Source organism: Colius striatus, chromosome 6 (assembly GCF_028858725.1).
Source record: "Colius striatus isolate bColStr4 chromosome 6, bColStr4.1.hap1, whole genome shotgun sequence".
Lineage (NCBI taxonomy): Eukaryota > Metazoa > Chordata > Aves > Coliiformes > Coliidae > Colius > Colius striatus.
Window position 1 is genome coordinate 24,714,172 of NC_084764.1, and position 19,263 is coordinate 24,733,434.

Consider the following 19,263-nt stretch of genomic DNA (forward strand, 5'->3'; position numbering starts at 1 on the left):
TTTTGAGCCTGGTCTGTATTGCTACTTGGTGAATTTTGAACTGAATTGATTGTTGCATCCAAACTGATTTAACTGAGTACATTAATACACATTAAAAAGATTGTCCACTTAGCAATTTGTATGACTCCAAAGGTCTTCCAAGCCTTTTAATTATCTGTGATTTTGCAATGTCATCTGAAATGTGGCTGCTTTTCTAAAAGTGATGGGGTTTATTTTGTTGAGTTTGCCTTTTTGTTTTCTTAAACTCTTGTCATTGTTCATTGCTTATAAACATCTCAGTTTCCAGCAGTAGTGATTTGGAACTAACTGCATGGATCTTGATGCAATATATTTGTCTGTGCATCAGTTCTTACACACTGTGGAGTCTCTCATCATTTTCAGACTTGCTGATTGAATTTAAACTGAGTGACTACAGGATAGAACTCTCAAAGATATAACTTTTTTCTAAGTATCATGAAATTAGTGAGTAATATATCTAGAATAGGGATTCCACTACTGTTCCCATTAAGACAAAGGCTGCAGTATGGGACCACTCACAGTTAGACAGCAGAAATTCAACACAAGAATGCCCTAAACCCATTAAAGGAGGTATAATTTGGGGCATGCTTTATATGAGATACTATAAGATTCAGCCCCAAGACAGATTCACAGTAAATGAGCTTTATTACCTCCTTTGGTCACAGAATGAACATGTTTTTGCTTGCAGCATTTGTTCTGTTTCTGTACTAGGGATGGGTTTTAGATACAGGGATGGTAAGTGCCAGGAACATTCCTTCTGTTTTTGAAGATCATTAATATATCTGCTTTTCTTCAAAGTACTACAGTACCTCCCTGCTTTTAATCATGAGCAGCTTGAGCTCAGCTGCGACTGGCTAACAATCGCATTGTCCATACTGACAAGCTGTACACCTTGAGATTTTCTCATTCAAACCTGCTATTTTTGTACAGGTAATGCTTTGTGTGTGGTGTTCATGTGTAGACGTGGAAGCAAGGAAATGTGTGACCTAATGAGGCAAGTATGGGATTGGGAGTCAGGATCTTCTCTGAGCTCTCAGCCTGGCTCTTCATATTGCTTCAGTCTGTGGCTTAGGGAAAACTTTCTCATTCAGCACTAACATTCCTTATGTGCAAGTCAGGGTTAACGCTGTCCTACCTCCTCAGAGAATTACACAAGAGAATTAACTCACTAGTGCTTTACATCAGTTTTAGCTAAAATGTCTCATAGTATTCTATGTATTTTTCCCTAAGAACTTGTCAGGGAAGCCAGCATCTCCTTGACATGGAGTTAAATCTGCCAGCTTGGAAAGTGTTGTTCGAAGTTTTTTACTTGCAGCAGCCACAGTTGTAAAGGTGTTACCTGCTTCAGGACTGCCTCTGTTAGGGTTTTTCTAGGCTTCTGCTCTCTCTAGACTCCAGGCCTTCAGAATCCTGAGTGATGAGGTCTGTCTCCTACTTCTTAGATGTGCTGAAATCTCTTCCCAGCCCTTCCTTTGTGTGGTCAGGCTCTGCTCTCCCCAGCTGCCCTCTTTATTTGCACAGTAGCTTCTCCTGGTTTCCTGTCCTGTCCCCATGGAGTTCACAGCAGGGCAGTATGCTTTGTAGCTGAATCCAGAAGCCATGGTCCGTGTCCGCTTCCAGTCTCCCCATCCTTGCCTGGAAAGCAGCCAGAATCTCAGCACAGTGTGGAGTCAAAGGCTTTTTTGGAAGTCCATTACCCCAAGAAAAACATCCATGACCTTTCTTTGAGCAGGTCTCAGCACAGCTTTTGCTGATCAGACTTTGTTTTTGATGCTGATCAGGCTTGCTGTTTCTTCAGTCATGGACCTACTTGCCAATGCATGTAATCACGAGGCAGAGGTTGAGACCATATTCTTTGTGGACTGCATGGTCTTAGTGATTTTAATAACAAGAAAAAGAACTTACAGACACTATGTGTAATATCAAACACAGCACAATGAAATGTCACCCCTGAATAAGAAGGGGGTCCAGTGACATCAAGGTGTCTATCCGACCCCATGATGAGTCAGACTTGAAGGTGCAAGAGACTAAAGCAAGTTCCCTCTTTGTTTTGCTGGGGGGAGGTGGGGTGTGACTGCTGTTTTCCAGACTCCTGCACTTGTGCTATCTACTTATTTAAAATCTGAAAGCACTGATCAAGGTAGGGCTTCAGGGAAGGGAGAGGTTAAGAAAGACTGGGAGCTCAAGGGCATCTTGTGAGTGAGCTGTAGTTAGGAAACAGGCCTGTTTTGGCTCCTGCACTTCCTTTTCTCCCCAGAGCTCTGCCTGTCAGAAACGCCTTCCCACACACCACTGCTCTGCCACTTGCCAGAGAATTGCGGGGGAGAGGGGCTTTTCCTGTCTGTGTGCTGAGACTCAGCCAGCCCTCAGACTGTGGTTTTCTCTGGAGCCTGGAGCCCACTCACTGTGGCTTTGTGTGTTTTTCACCAGAGAAGAAACTGAGGACAAACACAGTGGAGGGCACTGCTCCCAAGGTCATGCTGAGGTGACTGGCGAGTGCTCAGCTATTCCCCTCATCTCCTATCACTGACCTCTAGCTGCCAAACAACATGGTTACAAAGCCTCTTTGCCCTGGGAATCTGACTTAACTTCGAGGAAAGACAAGGCAAAACTCCCAGCAGATTCCTCCTTTCTGAAAAGAGTTGAGCAGTTTGCAGGGCTCCTGTAGGGAACCATCCCTACTCCCTTCTTTTCCAGTCCACTGCTTAGTTCTCCAGTGTCTAATAAACATGCAGATTCTTTTGTTCCCTGTGACAAATTTCCAACATACTTACTTTCCCACCTGCTATAGGAATAAAAATATTTTCTACTCTGTGATATTACTGGGGATTTCCTTTTTGTCAGCTGCTGACCTAAAGCCACCTCTTCAGAGAAGGTACCCTATTGCCTTTTTGTTATTCCAGGCACCTACAGGGTGAGACTGAAGAACTGGCATTGTGACATCTTCCCCATAAGCTTTTTCTTTCCTAGAACTGTGTCTCAATCCCTTCTGTGCAAAGAATAATTTAGCAAGATAAATGCAGAAAGTCAGTCAAAGGAGCCCACTGCAAGGTTGGATTGAGGATAGAATCTCTTGGGTTTTATTCCAGAGTTGTATCATTCTGTGTCAGTAACAAGCTTATCTGCCTTCCTAGAAGCTAGTCACAGCTTCCAAGGGTATAAAATTCAGCTCTAAAATCTACTTCACTGACTTGACCACTTAACTCTTCTTTTTAGGCCTGGGACTGTCCTTGGAGCCCTGGGATTGCCTTCACCAGGCAGATATTATCCCATCACAAAATTGTCACTCACATCTGCTTTCTCAACAGTATTCAGTGAGTTAATCACCAATTACTCTGGTATTTTTCTTTTCTTTTTTTTATTTACCAGGCTCTCTTTGCTAACTACTCACAATCCAACACTAGTCCTGTGTCTGTGCCAGCTGGCTGTGATGCCTGCAAGAGATCAAATGCCACTTCTCGTATCCAGAAGGCAGCTAGTTTGCACAAAGTGATGCCATCCCAGAGTACATCATCTCAGCTGGTTCCAAAGCCTCCAGCAAGTCACAGCCAGGCAATGGTCAGAAAGGCTGCAGCCCAGAGGATTTCCAAGTAAGTTTTATCTCTTCTCATCCACATCAGGAAGTTGGCACTCATTCACTGAGGAGTATCAGAGAAGAACCTCTGCATGTGATTCTGAGAGGTATCTCTTTGGAATCTCAGAATAACCTGAGCTGTGTGTAACTGAAATAGGTGTGTACTGTGTTTCACAATGGTAAGGCAGGTAAAACTGTAATGTCATACAAACATAAAGACACATGAACTACCAGACTGAAGCAGGGAAGTGTCTCATCTACAGTGAGATTCAGTTACCTAAGTACAGGTTGCTAGTCTCATTTTAGATGCCAAGGACTGTTCCACCTGACCTCCAGCTGCTTCTCCAGATGATCACAAGTCTTCTGTAGATCTTGTATTCGATGTCCCAGTCCCACGCGGATGCCTCAAATAACTTGAGAGTACCAAGTGTGGTAGTAAATATATATATATATGTAGACACTTGAGCAACTCCCTCTATGTTTAATCTTTAATCTGGACTAGAATCGGGTAGGTCAGAAGAAGCTGCCAAAAACCTAAACAATATCCTTAACAAGCTAATCTTCCCTTTAGCCAAATTTCCCCTCTGAATGTAATGCACTATAATTGACTTACACATTCAAGCACAAGTGTTTATTTCATTTAGTTTTTATATCATTCCTTTCTCATCTGTAGAAATTCTTCTTTGAGCTTTTACTAAGCTTGTATTTATATGATGCTTGCCATTCTAAGGTAGATAGATTTGATGTGTGTTATCTTCAAAACCAAAAATATACCATCAAATATTGTGTATTCATTGTAAGTTTCTGCCCTTTCCCTTTCTTGATGTGTCTTCTCTTTTATGCATTATGGGAGAATGTGAGCAAGACTTCTGGGTTCTGTTCTTATTCTTTACCTTTCTTAGTAGCTTCCTCAGATCTCTGTTTATCTCAAGTGGCAGAACTGCTTTAGATGAAATCATCAGGTTTTTCCTCATATAGCCTCATACAGCCTCATACTTGTTTCATCCCTGAACATTGAAGGGCAAAAATTGCTTTCATAACTTCCTGCCTTATATTTCCTCTACAGCCAGCAGAGTTGTAAAGCTTTCAAAGTAGGTTCCTGTAAGGTTTCCTGATTCTCCTCCTATTTAAAGAGAAAAGTTTTACTAAAACATTCTTATGAGGTGCCAGGACACTGTCAGTTTGTGGGGTCAGATTTGGAACTGCAAGATGTATTAATGGAGCTTTGACAGAACTGCTTTGGGAAGCTTGTGTATTTCCTGCCTGCACTCCTGCTATCCTACGAGATAGTACACTGAAATAATCCCCAAAACTATGTAAAAAGAAAACAAGATGTTAGTAGACTTTGTCAACTCAAGAAATGCAGATGTGAGCATCAGGTCTGGCAGGTATATGCTTGGTGGGCTTGCTATCAGATTTCTTTTATGTTGGGTAGCTCATGTTAATACAGGTGACAGGCTATGTCAGTGAAGTTTCTCTGCTGGGCAGCAGGGATGTGTATTTGAAGATGCCGGTGTGCTGTGCTCACTTCTTGGCAGACAAAATGTTTATCCTTGTGAGATGGAATTGCAGCTCCTTGGACAGACTTTACTTTGCTGCATTTTTGTGGTTTCTGCTCTGTGACAGGCAGGAGTGTGGGAAAACCGGAAAAAGTTCAGCACCAAAAATGCACAGAAGGGGAAAAAAAAAGCAAAAGATTCCTTCAGAATTTCAGAAAACTAATCCAAGTATTGAGGGCTTCAAGGAGCCACTCCGGAAATACTTTCCAAGTTGCCTTTCAGTCTTCCAGCAGAAGGCTCCAAACCCATTCTTGCCATTCATGGGATCTTACAGTAACATTTTTTCGCTTACATGGAAAACAGCAGTGCCCAGCTATATTTCCAGCACACTGAGAGCTGATCATTTAAAAATTGCTACGTCTCAGTCTCATTTAGTCTGTTCATTGTTGTCAGGAAAAGACCAGAGATGCATTGACAGAGGAGAGTGAACAGAAAGAAGCTTCTGTGTTGAAGAAATCTAGATTAAAAAAGAAAAAGATGTCTTACATGATCCAGCCTGTTCTTTGCAGTCACTGGTTATTCTGTACAAAGTATTCTTGGACACTGCGTGTAGTCTGCATCCAAAAAACTCCAGCAGCAGAAACCCCACCATGTGCTATAGAAAACTATTTAAGAATCTAGCCAACCTTTTTATCGGAAAGTTTTTCCTGATGTGCAATCTGAATTTTTCCTTTGTTTCATCCTATTGTACCTTGTTCCTTCTTCCCGAACCACCCTGTATGCTTGCCCTTGCAAATACTTTCCGTCTTTTGAATATCCTTCTGCTTCTTGGAGTTTCCTAACATTGCTCAGACTTGTTGAGGTTTTGTTAACCTCAGATAGCAGTTCTGTCTGCCAAGTCCTTAATTGTCTTGAATTTACAGAATTTTCTTCAGTTCATCAGAATGCTTGAACTGTGGCACCCAGAATTGTGCTTTTCCAGTGTGGACTATCATGTCCTTAGGTTATGACATGGGAAATATCACTCTCCATAACATCTAATCTAATTTGGGCTTTTTGGCTGCTTTATTTCTCTGTCGGGTCATTTTTGATTTGCTGCTCACTTTCACCCCCTAATACTTGTTGGCTGTTTTCCTGATCTCTTTCCTCAAAGAAGGTCTCAGTGCTATATATTATTTTCATAAGACTCACTGAAACTAATCCCCTTCTGTTGCTAAACCCCTCGTGTCTCTCTTTTCATGTATTTCGATAAGCCAGACCTTATTCCCCTGTCTGCTCTTGCACCACCTGGCTTTTTTTTAACATCTTAATAAAGATCTTATTTTTAAAGTTGTTTGTAGAATTTCTCCAGAGACTAGACCATAAAGACAAACTAAAATCAACCTATCTCTTCTTTGCAGGCATCATCAATTCTCTCCCAGCCAGCACACATGCCTTCCAGAAGTGGAATAAAAGAATAAGTAGTAGACAGGTCAACTACAAACAGAATAAAATGCTAAAGATGAACACAACTGGCTAATGAAAAAACTGGCTAATAACTTGGACACTTCCCTGATTAAAACATAAAAAAGTAATAGAGCAGCCAGACAATTCAGTCTTGTGTTTTCACTTCCTAGCCTCTCAACTTTACTCAGTCCCTCAAACTGAAAAAGGTGGTAGACTGACTTGCTTAAGCTAACAGAGTGGAAAACTGGGACCCATGTTATGGTGTGGAAAAAGACTAACTGGGAGAAATGGTTTGATATGTAGCTCTACATTGAAATGTAGCCCCATAAAACAGTCTCTCGGGTCTCCATAGTTTTGATTAAATGTGGTCATATCACAAGTAGAAAGATAGTTTTTTAACAGCTAACACGTAAGACCTTTTTTACTAAGAGTCAGACTCTGTCCTTTCTACTGCTTATGTTGCCACTACTATTTCACAGGTCTGTGAATCATTAAGAGACCTGCTAATAGCTGAGAGCAACATTTTGAGGCAGAGATCACAGATACAGCATTCATAAGCCATGGAATGAAGCAGATGTCTCTGGAAGCAGCATTTGGTGTATCAAATCTTCACATTACAGATGACAGCATACAAAGTAGAGAAATGTATTAGCTCAACTGTCAGAATGAGAGTGAACTGGTACAGGTGGTAGACAGAAAATCTTTCTGCTTTTAGGAATTACTAAGTTGCAGAAAGTACAAAGTTCTGTGCTGTCATTCCTATAGTAACTTTTTGGAAACTTACTCTCTAAATATGACAGCATCAAGTAGAGCAAGGCAGTGAACACAGCCTGTGAACAGAACTGTCAGTCAAAGAAGAGATCTGAGAAAAAATCGGCTGTCAATATTAGACTACTGTAAATAAAGAGTAGTGGTTTTGCCAGGGCCAGGTTTTTGGTAGTGAGGGAAGCTACAGGGGTGGCTTCTTTGAACAAAGAGCTGCCAGAAGCTTCCTCTGTAGCCGACAGGGCTAATGCAAATCAATTCTAAGACAGACCCTGCAGCTGACCCAGGGCCTGGCCAATTAGTGACTGATGTAATGCCTCTGTGAATAACGTATTTTAGAAGGGGAAAAAGTTGCTGAGCAGTTGCTGGACTGCAGCAGCAACAGGGAGTAAGAATGTGAAATGGAGCCTGTAGTACAAAATATTATCAGGGAGAGAGAGCATGCAAGAAGCTCACTGAGTTCACCAGTAATAGACTGGAACAACACAAAGTGTTGGGGAGGTTGATCAACATGATGCAATTTCTTGTACTGAATTTCTCTGTAAATGTCATTCCCAACAACTCTATTCAGGAAGCCTTCTGAGACTGTTATAATATAGTCTTATATAATCTAGTCTCATATAATAATCTCTTCAAGTCCCAGCACCACAGCACAAAATCTTTCTACCTTCTTCTTTTGTGTATTTGTTTTACATGGTGTCAGCAGCAGAAGAGCCGAAGTTCTGCTGTATTGTAACTAGTACAGAAATAGGTTAGAGATGATGCATTTCTCCAGTGTTCAGGAAGTCCATCCCACAGTGGAGTGGAGTCCTGACTACAGCTGCATTTGGCAGTAGCCAGCTGTTCTAGGGCAGGCTGGCCAGACCTGGCAAATGCACCAAATGCAGAATGATGGCCACAGTGTGAGCCCTGTAAAACACCATGATTCTGGTTTTTATCCTGCCTTGTCTCTGTGTGCTTGTTCATAGGCACGTGCAAAGTGTCTTAAGTGACCCAAGCATAGCACTCGGTGAACTAGGTGCCCACTGAAAAGAGGACAGGCACCAGGAGAGCAAGTAGGCAACCATTACTGCAGCTCCCTTCACTTTTTTGCTACTGCTGTAACGCAGGATACTTGGGGATTTGTAGTTTCTGAGCATCTGGGTTAATCAGGCTGCCTGACCCTTAGACATTTTTGGCAGCAAAAGCAGAGCATCTGAGAGACATGCCTTGATTTAACACCCTGACACAGCTGGGCTCACAAGGCCTTGTAGCTCTTAGCCCTTGGCTAGCCTCAGATCATGCACACAGATACACATGCAGATTCCTTGTCCAAGAGCAACAAGGAGCAACAAGCCTCCTTGGCTCTGGGTCTTCACATCTGTTGCTGTCCTGTTGTCAAACCTGGGGTTTTTGTCCTGTGAATTTGTTAGTGTCAGTTCTGTTGCCCCTGGACCATTAGATGGGTTCATAGCATCCCAGAAAGAGGTTGTTAAAACAAAGGTCTTCAAACCTCTGTCAAGAAAGTATTTCTTTGTCACCTGTGGAACAAGAGCATCCTCCAAATTTGCATTCCAAGGCTGGACAGCTTAGGGCTGGTTTAGTGCCTAAATGAAGTCAGTGTCAGTTTCAAGGAGGGGTAGCTGTATAAGAGAGAGAAAAGTGCAATCATAGATATTTAAATTGAGGGAACAGTGTTTTTGTAGTATTGAAAAAAGTAGAAATGGAGAACATAACAATAGATTGCATTGGAAAAGTGCAAGCATAAACAACCCAGTCATTAAATGCAGGAAACTTGGCAAGGAGGAGGAAAGTGGAAAGGGATTAACTGAGTTTAAGCAGTGAATATGTTCTGGCACCGTAGCTTCCATCATGACAGCAGAGAGAATGTGAAAGGTAAGCTTAGTGTTAGTGGGAGGTCAGTGATTCAGAAGAAGATCTGAGAATGAGCTAAATGTGGAGATGACAATTGAAACTGCAGGGATCAATGTATGCTGTGCATAGGCAGAAAAGAAGGGCAAGGCTATAGAGACAAAAAGATACTCTGAATGTAAATCACGCTTTAAGGTAGAAGTACGACTTTCTTGGTTTGGGTTTTTATTTTTGTTTTTTACTGTTGCACTTGCTGACATTCTTGAATGCATTTTCAACTACTAGTCTTGCATTCTACCTACAAAAGAGTGAGCTGAATTTAGCTGTGTTTGACTGTTAATGTGCTGCATTAACAAAGTGGACAGGTTAATTATGAGAATGGAATGTATGTGTAAGAAGCACAAAGTTCCATCTGGATTCTCAGTTTTCAGAAGGACCATGCAGTGTCAGCAGCAAAATAAACCATAAATACAGATCCAGATTTCTCTGAAACAGACAATGCACATGGAAACAGGCATCTTATTTGACAGTAACATTTCACATTATGGCTGGCTGAAGTAAGGGGTTGTATTTTGCAAATGTGATATTTGCATCCCTCTCCCTTCCTCTGTGAACTCCAGTTATTTCACAGCAATCCCTCACTGGCCAAACTTTTTGACTTTGAAATATGAAAGCAAAAGATTTCAGACAAAACTACAGAAACACATGTGCCTGGGTCTGTTAGTCATGAGGGCATCACATGGTGATTGCAAATTACAGTGCTGTTCTGGAGAAGAGCTCACAGTAACTGTAACACTGCAGAGCTGAATAAGTGAAGGAAGACTCTGGCAGAGATACAGGTGTGTACAGGCAGAAGTCTGGAGTGATCAGAATAGAGCTGGGCAGGGAGAAGATAAGGCAGGAGGGATAAGGGAGGAGAGGGCAAACCAGGAGCAGGTGGATCTATTGTACAGATTTTAAGGACAGAATAGATCATTGCATCTGTATAGCACGACTTTGCCTTGTGAATAGACCCATTTTTATGTAAGGGGGCGTGGTCTCCGTTTGGTAATGAATCTTTTTAACAGTTAAAGAAGGTGCAGTTATACTCCACAGAATATAGTTTTGTCGTAACTCAAGTGCCGAGATAAATGCAGGAGGATTTGCTTAAATTATCTGCTTGAGAACTGGCACGTGACTACTGTGTATTAAATGCATCTTTTGGGTCTCAGTTTTCAAGAGAAGTGAGAAATGTTTCCTAAATGAGCTGTCTCTGCTGAAAAAGGACACAAGGATCTAACTTTGAATGTTTTTCTACCAGCAGGTGCATTTCTGTTCTAAGGTTGCTTAACCGTTATGCTTCAAACCACTGGAATAAACTGACCACAGCACTACTAGTTGAGTTGTGATGATCCAGTCCCACTTACTATCTCCTTTATCCTCCAGAATCAGCTTGGACAATTAATTGTTTTAGGCACATCAAAGTCTTTCTGGTGGCTTGACTGTTCATCTTCTTTGCTCTGCCTTTTTGGAGTCTGTTGCTGATACTGCCTTCTTCATACCATATTCACGGCTACAATCCCAGTGAGATTATATAAACTTTGGAGAATTCTCAGTTTTGTGTTTGAGACTTATTCTTCTGTGGTAAATCCCTTTTTATCTCTGTCTAATTTTTATGCTTTTACCTGTTAGGGTGACCTCTGTTGAAAAGCAACTGAGTGTATTCCAGAACAGCCTTCACACTGCTGCATCCTGTGAGCCAGGGAAAAATTCCACAGGTGAGTGCCAGTGCTGAAGACTGGGAAAGCGGGGGTGGGCATGCTGGGATGCTTTAATCTTTCTCAAGAACTGGCAGGGAAAAAACTTTCTCAGCAATAAGAAGAAACAGAGCTGCCTGCCCTGCATGTAGTGGTTCCTAGGTAACAGTTTGGTTTCAGCTGTACAGAGAATTTATTCCTCCTGGGATTAAAGTCATTAAACAGAAGGGAGCAAAAGCTGAGTTTCTTGGAGTTGGAAAAGAAGATCCCTAAAAATGTGACTGGGGAAGAAAAAAACTTGGCTAAAATGGCTCCTCTTTGCTTTAGGCTTTGGCTCAAAGATGCTCTGTTGTTTAAGCTCGGCCTCTAATAAAGGGCCAAGACATTCTTTACATTTTTCTTCCATCTTAAAGTCCCTTAGTTCAGAAAGACATAGTTGAAACTTGTGAATCAACTGCATAATGAAGTCAGTCAGTAGAGGTGCAATTTCCCCAGGGAAAAATCACTGAGACTTATAGAATCAAATCTTCATCATTCCCTAGTGGCTGATTGATTCAAATGGTTTTGTCTGCTGCTAAGGTCTCAGTAAATGAGGACCCAATCAATATTTCATTGCTGCGGACCTATTAGCAGGTAGCGTGTGGTCTTGATGAACCCATATTACTCACGGCCTCCAGTAATTCGTGATGATGTTGTAATGGAATATGTTGTCTAGAACGCTGTAAAAATTATTTTCCTGCAAAAACCCTGAAAACATAACTTGAGTATCACTAATACAGTGATCTCTGTGTTTTCACAGGCTGAAAGAAAAGTTTGCATAGAAGTGAACTACCCTGTTGACCTCTTGGATATTTAGCTCTGAAACTTATAAAGATGACATTTTCATTATTAATATCAGTGATTTTGTTGCTAATTCTCTAGCACAAGTGTTCAGCTAATGCACTTAGTATATAGTTCCAAGCTGCCTCCCACGCTTTACCACCTGCCAAAAACTTCAGTTATCCTACCAGACATTTTGTGGAGTGAACAGCCATAGTCAATAAAAAAAGAACCTACAGTATATTGGAACATGACAGTGTAGGAATGGAATATAACAGGATTATCTAAATAAATAAAATTATGTCAACAGCGCGGTCTATGTATAGTTGAAGCAAAAGTTCTGGTCTACTATATAGTTTGGGTTTTTAGTACAGTATATAAAGCAAGGTTACACAGAAGCTTACAAGTAAATGCAGAAGTGGAGTTCTCAATATGTTGACCAAAGTGGTTTGCTGAGTGAACATAAACGAAGGGCATTGTGTGCTGAATTCTGTCCTCTTTTTCACAGTTTTAAGAGTACTCTTAACAGTTCCCACCAGGTATTTTTAGCCTCTGCAAGAGATTCTCTCCATCTCCTCAGGATACTGCTGTTGATATGTGTGTCTGTGATAACTGTAGGTAGCATTTTTCTGTCCTTTCCTGTTTCTGGGAATACTTATGCAGCGCATGCATGAGGATTGATAATATTAATGATGGAAGGCAACAACCAGAGCTGCAGGAAGAGTACAGACAGGTAATAACTACAAAGTTCAGGGTAGACACTGTCTCTAGGAATACCAGAGAGGATAATCCAGTGAGAACTGAGAACTTCAGTTTGTTTCTTTTGGTAGGACTAGGCTAGTTACACTGTACTAAACTTATCCTCTCTGAAGCTACAACACAGAGTTTAGCCTGCCATTTAGCTAACAGTGTGAGGGCTTAGATAGAACCCTTGTTTGGCTAGCAGAACCATGGTGAGTGGGTCCCTGAAATCTTCCTTGTTGCTTGAAGAGGTGTGCAACTACAAGAACAGTGCTAAATGTTACAGTGATTGAACTAACTAGAGCAAAATGTTTGTTCTTGGAAACTAGGGAATGATATTTTCTCCAGCTTTGCACCAAGCCACTGGTATGCGTCACAGGCCGCTTTGCCCAGTCTGTGTGTCTCAGAAACTACTCTGGTCTTTCCTGCAGGAACAGCTGTTTTTCTTCTTGACTCTCTCCATTGACTGCTTACAGTAGGGTCCGAATTTCCCTCATCAGCAGCTTATTTGGGGTTACTGTTTCACATGTATTTAGTATCCTAGATACCAGCTGGCGCACTGGAGACACAAGCTCAAAAGCAGATTACAGAATAAACTACAAGCATTTAAAGACAGAAGGCTGTGAAAAGTTGCAGAGACAAATAGGAAACAGGCAAAACTTCTGTATAAAAACATCTGAGAGGTTTGAATTGGCCTTCTCTTCTGACAGACTATCTGAGGATAACTACAGAGCTCTGCAGAGAAGCAGCGTAAAGGTGTCAAATGTAACCAAAATTAAGGATGGTGCTCAAAGGAAGAGAGAGGCAGGCACTCCAGAAAACAGTTCACTGGTGGTTAGTACTGCAAGTGTAAGACAACACCAGTTGCAGATACTGTTGTGCAGTGACTCAAGCTCTAGAGAACATATCCCTTAAGATGAAATAAAAGAGAGAATAAAAGTCAGCATTTCTGCAAAGCAGCTCAGGATCCTAAAACAAGCCACTGCTGCAATGAAAGTGTGGCAGCCTCTCATCCCTACAGCCTCATCTTCATTTCATGGAGAGGCAGAAGCTGCGTGTGAGCCGCATGACACTGATGTAATGAGAGAGAGGCAAAGATTCTCATGAGTATCTACAGACAGGAAGCTAAATCTGCAAGCTATCATTTGGGGGTTGATTGGAGTGTCTGAGCAGACAGTTTCCTATCAAAGTTCCTGAAAATTTAACAGAATTTCATCTATTAAAGAAATACTAATTACTATCTCTAGGGAACATTTAGAATGCTTCTGACCTGATTTTTCACTGAAATTCAACACCCACCCACTAGTGAGTTGTTAAATCATTCTGAAAATACAGCCGTCATCATACTACTTTTTTTGTATTCTATGTTACTTTAGCGTAATGCTGAGGCACCCTCAGTTATTTCCTGCTTCACAGAATTTAGCAGATTGTATTAGTGACATAGGGTGATTGTGAACTAAGAAATCAATTTTCTTTTCCGAGTCTAAGCTGAGTATGATGGGCTGCTCAGTTCCAGGTTGTTTTTGTGAGGCTGTGTTTGGTATAGCAAGTTCAGATGATGAAAGAAGGAATCTACAGGCTGGTCATCTCTTTCTTTTTATTTTTACTGTGTATATTAAAAATGTAAAGTGTATGGAGACATTTTGTATGGTGAATAGTGCATGGATTTCTCAAGAAAGTGAAGTTCTGGGTAGAAAAGATGTCATTTTCTACACCATAATTTAGCTCTTGAACAACATAAGAAATATAAGGAAATTCTGAGCTATGTGGAAGACCTCGTAATTAGAGATTTATGATAGTTATTATTCTTTTTTGAAAACACTAACACAAGGCAGGTTTTAGTGACAACGGAGGATGAAGGGCACTTCATGAAAATACCACTGCATAGTCACAGGCAGCTTTTGTGTTACTGAGCTGTCTGCAGGAGCCTGGAGACGAGCAATCTGAAAGTATAGTTAACCTCTCAGAGCAGCTGTGGAGCGGATGCACAAGGTGATGAGCCCAGCTGATTTTGTTTGATTTCATTTGTAAAGGCGGGAGTAAATATAAGCATGGTGGTTTAGCCCTGGCTGGGTGCCAGGTACCCACCAAATCATGATATCACTCCCCCTCCCAAACTGGACAGGAGAGAGAGAAAAATAAGGAGAGGTTTTTGAGTCAAGACAGGGAGATTGCTCAGCAATTAGTGTCACGGGCAAAACAGACTCAATTGGAGGAGAAAAGAGTTTGATTTATTAATGAACCATCAGAGCAGGGAGATGACAAAACTCAGTCTTAAAACACCTCCCCCCACCCCTGTCTCTTCCCAGGATTCTCCTTCCTTCCCCCCCAGCGGCACAGGGGATGGGAGTTGTGGTCAGTTCATTACAGAGGGACTTCACCGCTGCTTCTTCTCAGGGGGAGGCCTCCTCACACTTCCCACTGCTACACTGTGGGGTCCCTCCCCACGGGAGATGGTCCTCTACAGAATTCTCCAGTGTGTTCTTCCCATGGGCTACAGTTCCTCATAAACTGCTCCAGCGTGGGGCCTCCCACAGGGGCAGCTCCTCACACCCTGCCCCAGTGTGGGTCACCCACCGGGAGAACAGTCCTTCAGGTACCAACTGCTCCAGCCTGAGTCCCTCACAGGACCACAAGTCCTGACAGCAAACCTGCTCTGGCGTGGGCTCCTCTCTCCCCACAGACTCCCAGTTCCTGCTGGGAACTTGCTCCATGGTGAGCTTCCCACAGAGTCACAGCCTCCTTCAGACATCCACCTGCTCTGGTGAGGGCTCCTCCATGGGCTGCGAGTGGATCTCTGCTCCCCAGTGGTCTCCATGGGCTGCAGGGGCACAGCTGTTTCACCATGGTCCTCACCACAGGGCACAGAGGAGTTTTTGTTTCAGGCCCTAAGCACCTTCCTCCCCCTCCTGTGGAGTCTTTGGAGATGTTTTCACACTCTCACTCTCTGTTGCTGCTGCAGTTCAGCAACTGCTCAGCAACTTCTTTCCCTTCTCAAATATGTTGTTCACAGGGACATTACCTCAGTCACTAATTGGCCAGGACCAGCTGCAGGGTCCATCTTAGAACTGATTGGCATTAGGCCTGTCAGCTACAGGGGAAGCTTCTTGCAGCTCTTTGTTTAAAGAACCCACCCCTACAGCCGCTCTACTACCAAAAAACCTGGCCCATGCAAAAACCACTACAATGAATGAATTCCGTCTTTGTGCTTCTCTCTTTCATTTGATGCCAATTTCTTGAGAGTTTGTGAAACTTTTATTTTAAAAACTTCAGAAGACAGAAGGCCTCTGGGGCTCTGTTTTGCTATGGCAAAAATACCATGTGCTAATAATTTATATAATTGGAAACAATTATTAATTGTGACTAAAACTGGACAAGACTGGTGTCTGGCTTCAGACTTGGTAGAACTTTCACCTTTTCGGACTCAGACTGGTTAACAGTAATGCAGTTTTATTGTGTGAATGTTATTATTACAAGTGTCCACATGACTTTTCTACTGTATGTGCTTAGTGAAGAAGATAAGCATTAGAGTGACTGATTAGGGGAGGCAGAAGTTTGTAATAGGCTGTCTTGAGTTTGACAGCAGTGAAGACTGGTAATTCATACAAAGTCTCAGATATATGCCTAGTCTGGTTTAAAGCATGAGTCCAAAACTAGTTTATTTGTATTCTGGTTCTATTGAGAATACTTCATACAGAAGGTGAATGTCAAAACTCAATCTGAAGCTAGGGAGAAAACATCTTGAGCCTAGGTGCTATAATTTTATTCTTTGTGATTCCCAGGTCTATAGCTGAGGTTAGTTGCAGGATGATGCACAATTGTCTGTTTACTTTGGACATCCACCCATATCTGCATGAATTCCTAATCTTGAAGGTATGCAAGTCTTTGAAATAATGTGTATCATCATCTGTAGGGGCTTAAAACTGGATCCTGAATGGCCAAGAGTCTAGTTGAAGAATATGAAGATTAATAAACTGGTTTGGATCTAATCCACATAAATTCAGGTGTCCGTTTGTAGTTTTCTAGTGATTCCTTGAGGCTCAAGCAGAGAGTAGTGTCTGAACACCATCCAGCTAAGAATGTGCAAGCAGTGTGGTCCTGCATCGAGCAATGAATGGAGCCTGCTTGCAAACTAGTGATAGAAACACTTTTGCACTCACTCTTCTCTTTCTGCATCTAGCATGCTCCAAATTGTTTTTGTTTTACAGGAAATCTACAGGTAGACTGTTTATTTCTAAAGTTTTCTATGTTAAATATTATTCTATGATCCTTCATAAGAAGGTCATGTATGTCTTGTTATTGAAGACCTCAAATTAGAGTTAACATTGGAGATGCTAAGCTGAGACTGGCTGTTGCCTACCCACCGCTTGAATTAATATTATTCCTGAAATGCACTCTTTGTTATATAAGCTTAAGGGAAGATGAGATTTTTTTAGCAGATGTGCAAAAGTACAAGCTTCAAAATTGCCCTGCACCATCAAAAGAAAGAAAAAAAAAAGAAGGCAAGTAAACCTGCTTCTGCAGGGGAGTTGGACTAGATCTCTAAAGGTCACTTCCAACCCCACCATTCTATGGTAAACACATCAGGCATTTAAATAAGACACATCCAATTATTTTGTATTGTTTGCTAGATATAAACAAAGAAAATGCCTGGAATTTGGGGATTCTTTTATTAGCCAGTGTCTCCCAGCTCCCTTGAAGCATAAAGGGTGGGGATGAGATATGTACTGTTGCCACTGTACTTGGCCTGTGTCGGACTCCCAGCCATTTGCTACAGTAAGGTGGAATTCCCAGCTGCCCAGCCTTGTCCAGGCTTCCTCAGCTTCTGCCAGGCTCCCCCACAGCCATGGAAGGCAGGAGATCATTGAACACCAATGTGTTTATTTTTATGTTGTTACCACATTCCCAAGAGGAACCTTGGCTATGATTTCAGCTGGTCTCACCACACTGGCCAAATCCTTCATCAGGAGCAGCTGGGGAAAAAAAAATCACTCAGGTTTGTGCAGGGCACATTGATGGTGCACCTCCTCCCTCCCACTGTCAATTCCAGTCTTCATTTGCGACCCTCCTGGTCCTCTCTTGTTGAGGTAACTGACTGCACAAGTGGTCTTGACTTTGAAAGGTGACCTTCAAATGGGCACCTTGAGTAACCTCTACCTCAGACTACTTTGTCTACTCAGACACAAGATATCTTGTGACACAAAAGAGCAACTTTTGATGCCATTGCGTTACTTATCCTATTCCTGGAGTAATGGTGGGCTCTTTCACATAAATCCTTCTAGAGCCACCTGTCTGGCTAAGTAGCTGTGGCTGGGTCACTGAAAGAGAACAGTTGTGTGATATCCAGCACCTTGCATCAAACCTTTCCAGTGCAGCCTCTCACCCTGCATACAGCCTTTGTCACAGCAATAATAACAGTCAGCATCTCTCTCTGTAGTGCTGTCTCTATGCAGAAAAAGAGTTCTTGAGAAACAGAATCATGTTTTATCATAGTTTGGAAAGCAGGTGGAGGTGAATCCTAGTGTTGTGCCTCCCTTTTGGGGAGGGCAAAGAATCAGTTACAATGGAGGATATTTTAATTTCTCTCCCTGCTATAGTTGTTGCATCTGTCCCAGGCCAAATAATGACAAACAAGCCTGTAGTACCAGGTAGACCAAAAGAGAAAGAAGGGTAAAGAGAGACTACCCCATTTCTTGGTAGTCTTTGAAGGAGCAGGGAACCACTACCTTATGACTACGATGAGCAAATATCAATGTCTGTAACAAATACCTTTAAAATAGATGCAGATTACCAACAGAGCATGCCTATGTTTGCCTATCAGAGAACTGCATGTAAGTCTCATTAAACACCAGCAGTGTAAATTTCTGCTAAAAGCAGCATTCCAGGCCCTTCTTAGATGATGTTAAGAAGACAGTGTCCAACTCAGGCATTGCCTTTTAGCTAGAGCTGAGAGTCAGTGTTCACTTCTGATCATCAGAAATTACATTTATTCTTTGTGAGAGCAGTCTGCCTCTCATACCTTTAGTCAAGCTTTAGCCTTTCTGTTATGAAAGGAAGGATTTTTCCTGTTACTACTGTTCTCATGCCACTGAAAGGACATTGCGTGTCTGAGGACCACTGGAAAAGCAGGAGAAAAAGGAAGGGACAATCTCTAGAAACTGGCTTTCCTGTTTAAGAACTAGAATCCAGTTCAAATTTTAGGAGCCTTCACTTCTGACAGGCTTAAAGAAAACTCCACAGCAGGATAAGTAATGACTTCAGGCAGTTGGCATTTTTGCCTGACTGGAGGCTGAGCATTGCTTGTTCTCAGTAGTTAGGTGGTGGCGAACTGCCTGTATTTCCTTGCTATGTTGGAAATGTCATTCAGGATCAGGTGTGTAAAGACTGGGGAGAGGTTGTATAATGTCTTGGCTACTTCTGTCTCACATCTGGCCCTTTGGCATTAGGCTACCTATAGAGAGGATGACTTTGCCCATCCAAATTGGATTTTGATTTAATCTGGCATTATTTTATTCAGACTAAAAATAGAAGCCAACATGTGTGTGGATAGGGTGAAAGGAGTGTCTAAAGTTAAGAAATGAAATGTGGGGAAGAGCCGGAGAAGAGAGAGCCACCGCAAACCAGGGAGCTGAATAAGAGAATCAGGATGAAGGCTGTCAAGTATGGAAGAAGGGCATTAGCAGTCAGGGTAAGGCGCCCGTTCAGTGTCTTCTCTGTACCATAGGAGCTGGAAGGCTCACACTGGTTTCTCCTGCTATTTCTCCACTTGATGGGTCTGCTCACTACCCTTTTCATGCAAGGAGACTTCACTCAA

General features: G+C 42.1%; 1 protein-coding gene across 7 annotated transcripts in view; it reads left to right on the top strand.

The window, feature by feature from the left end:
• The window catches only part of TTLL5 (tubulin tyrosine ligase like 5), a 140,974-nt gene that overhangs the window by 118,169 nt on the left and 3,542 nt on the right, over positions 1-19,263 (top strand). For all 7 annotated transcript variants that reach the window (XM_061998318.1, XM_061998321.1, XM_061998320.1 and 4 more), the window contains 2 exons: positions 3,388-3,608; positions 10,825-10,910. In XM_061998318.1, the coding sequence (XP_061854302.1) occupies positions 3,388-3,608; positions 10,825-10,910 (307 nt within the window). The remainder of the gene's footprint in view (positions 1-3,387; positions 3,609-10,824; positions 10,911-19,263) is intronic.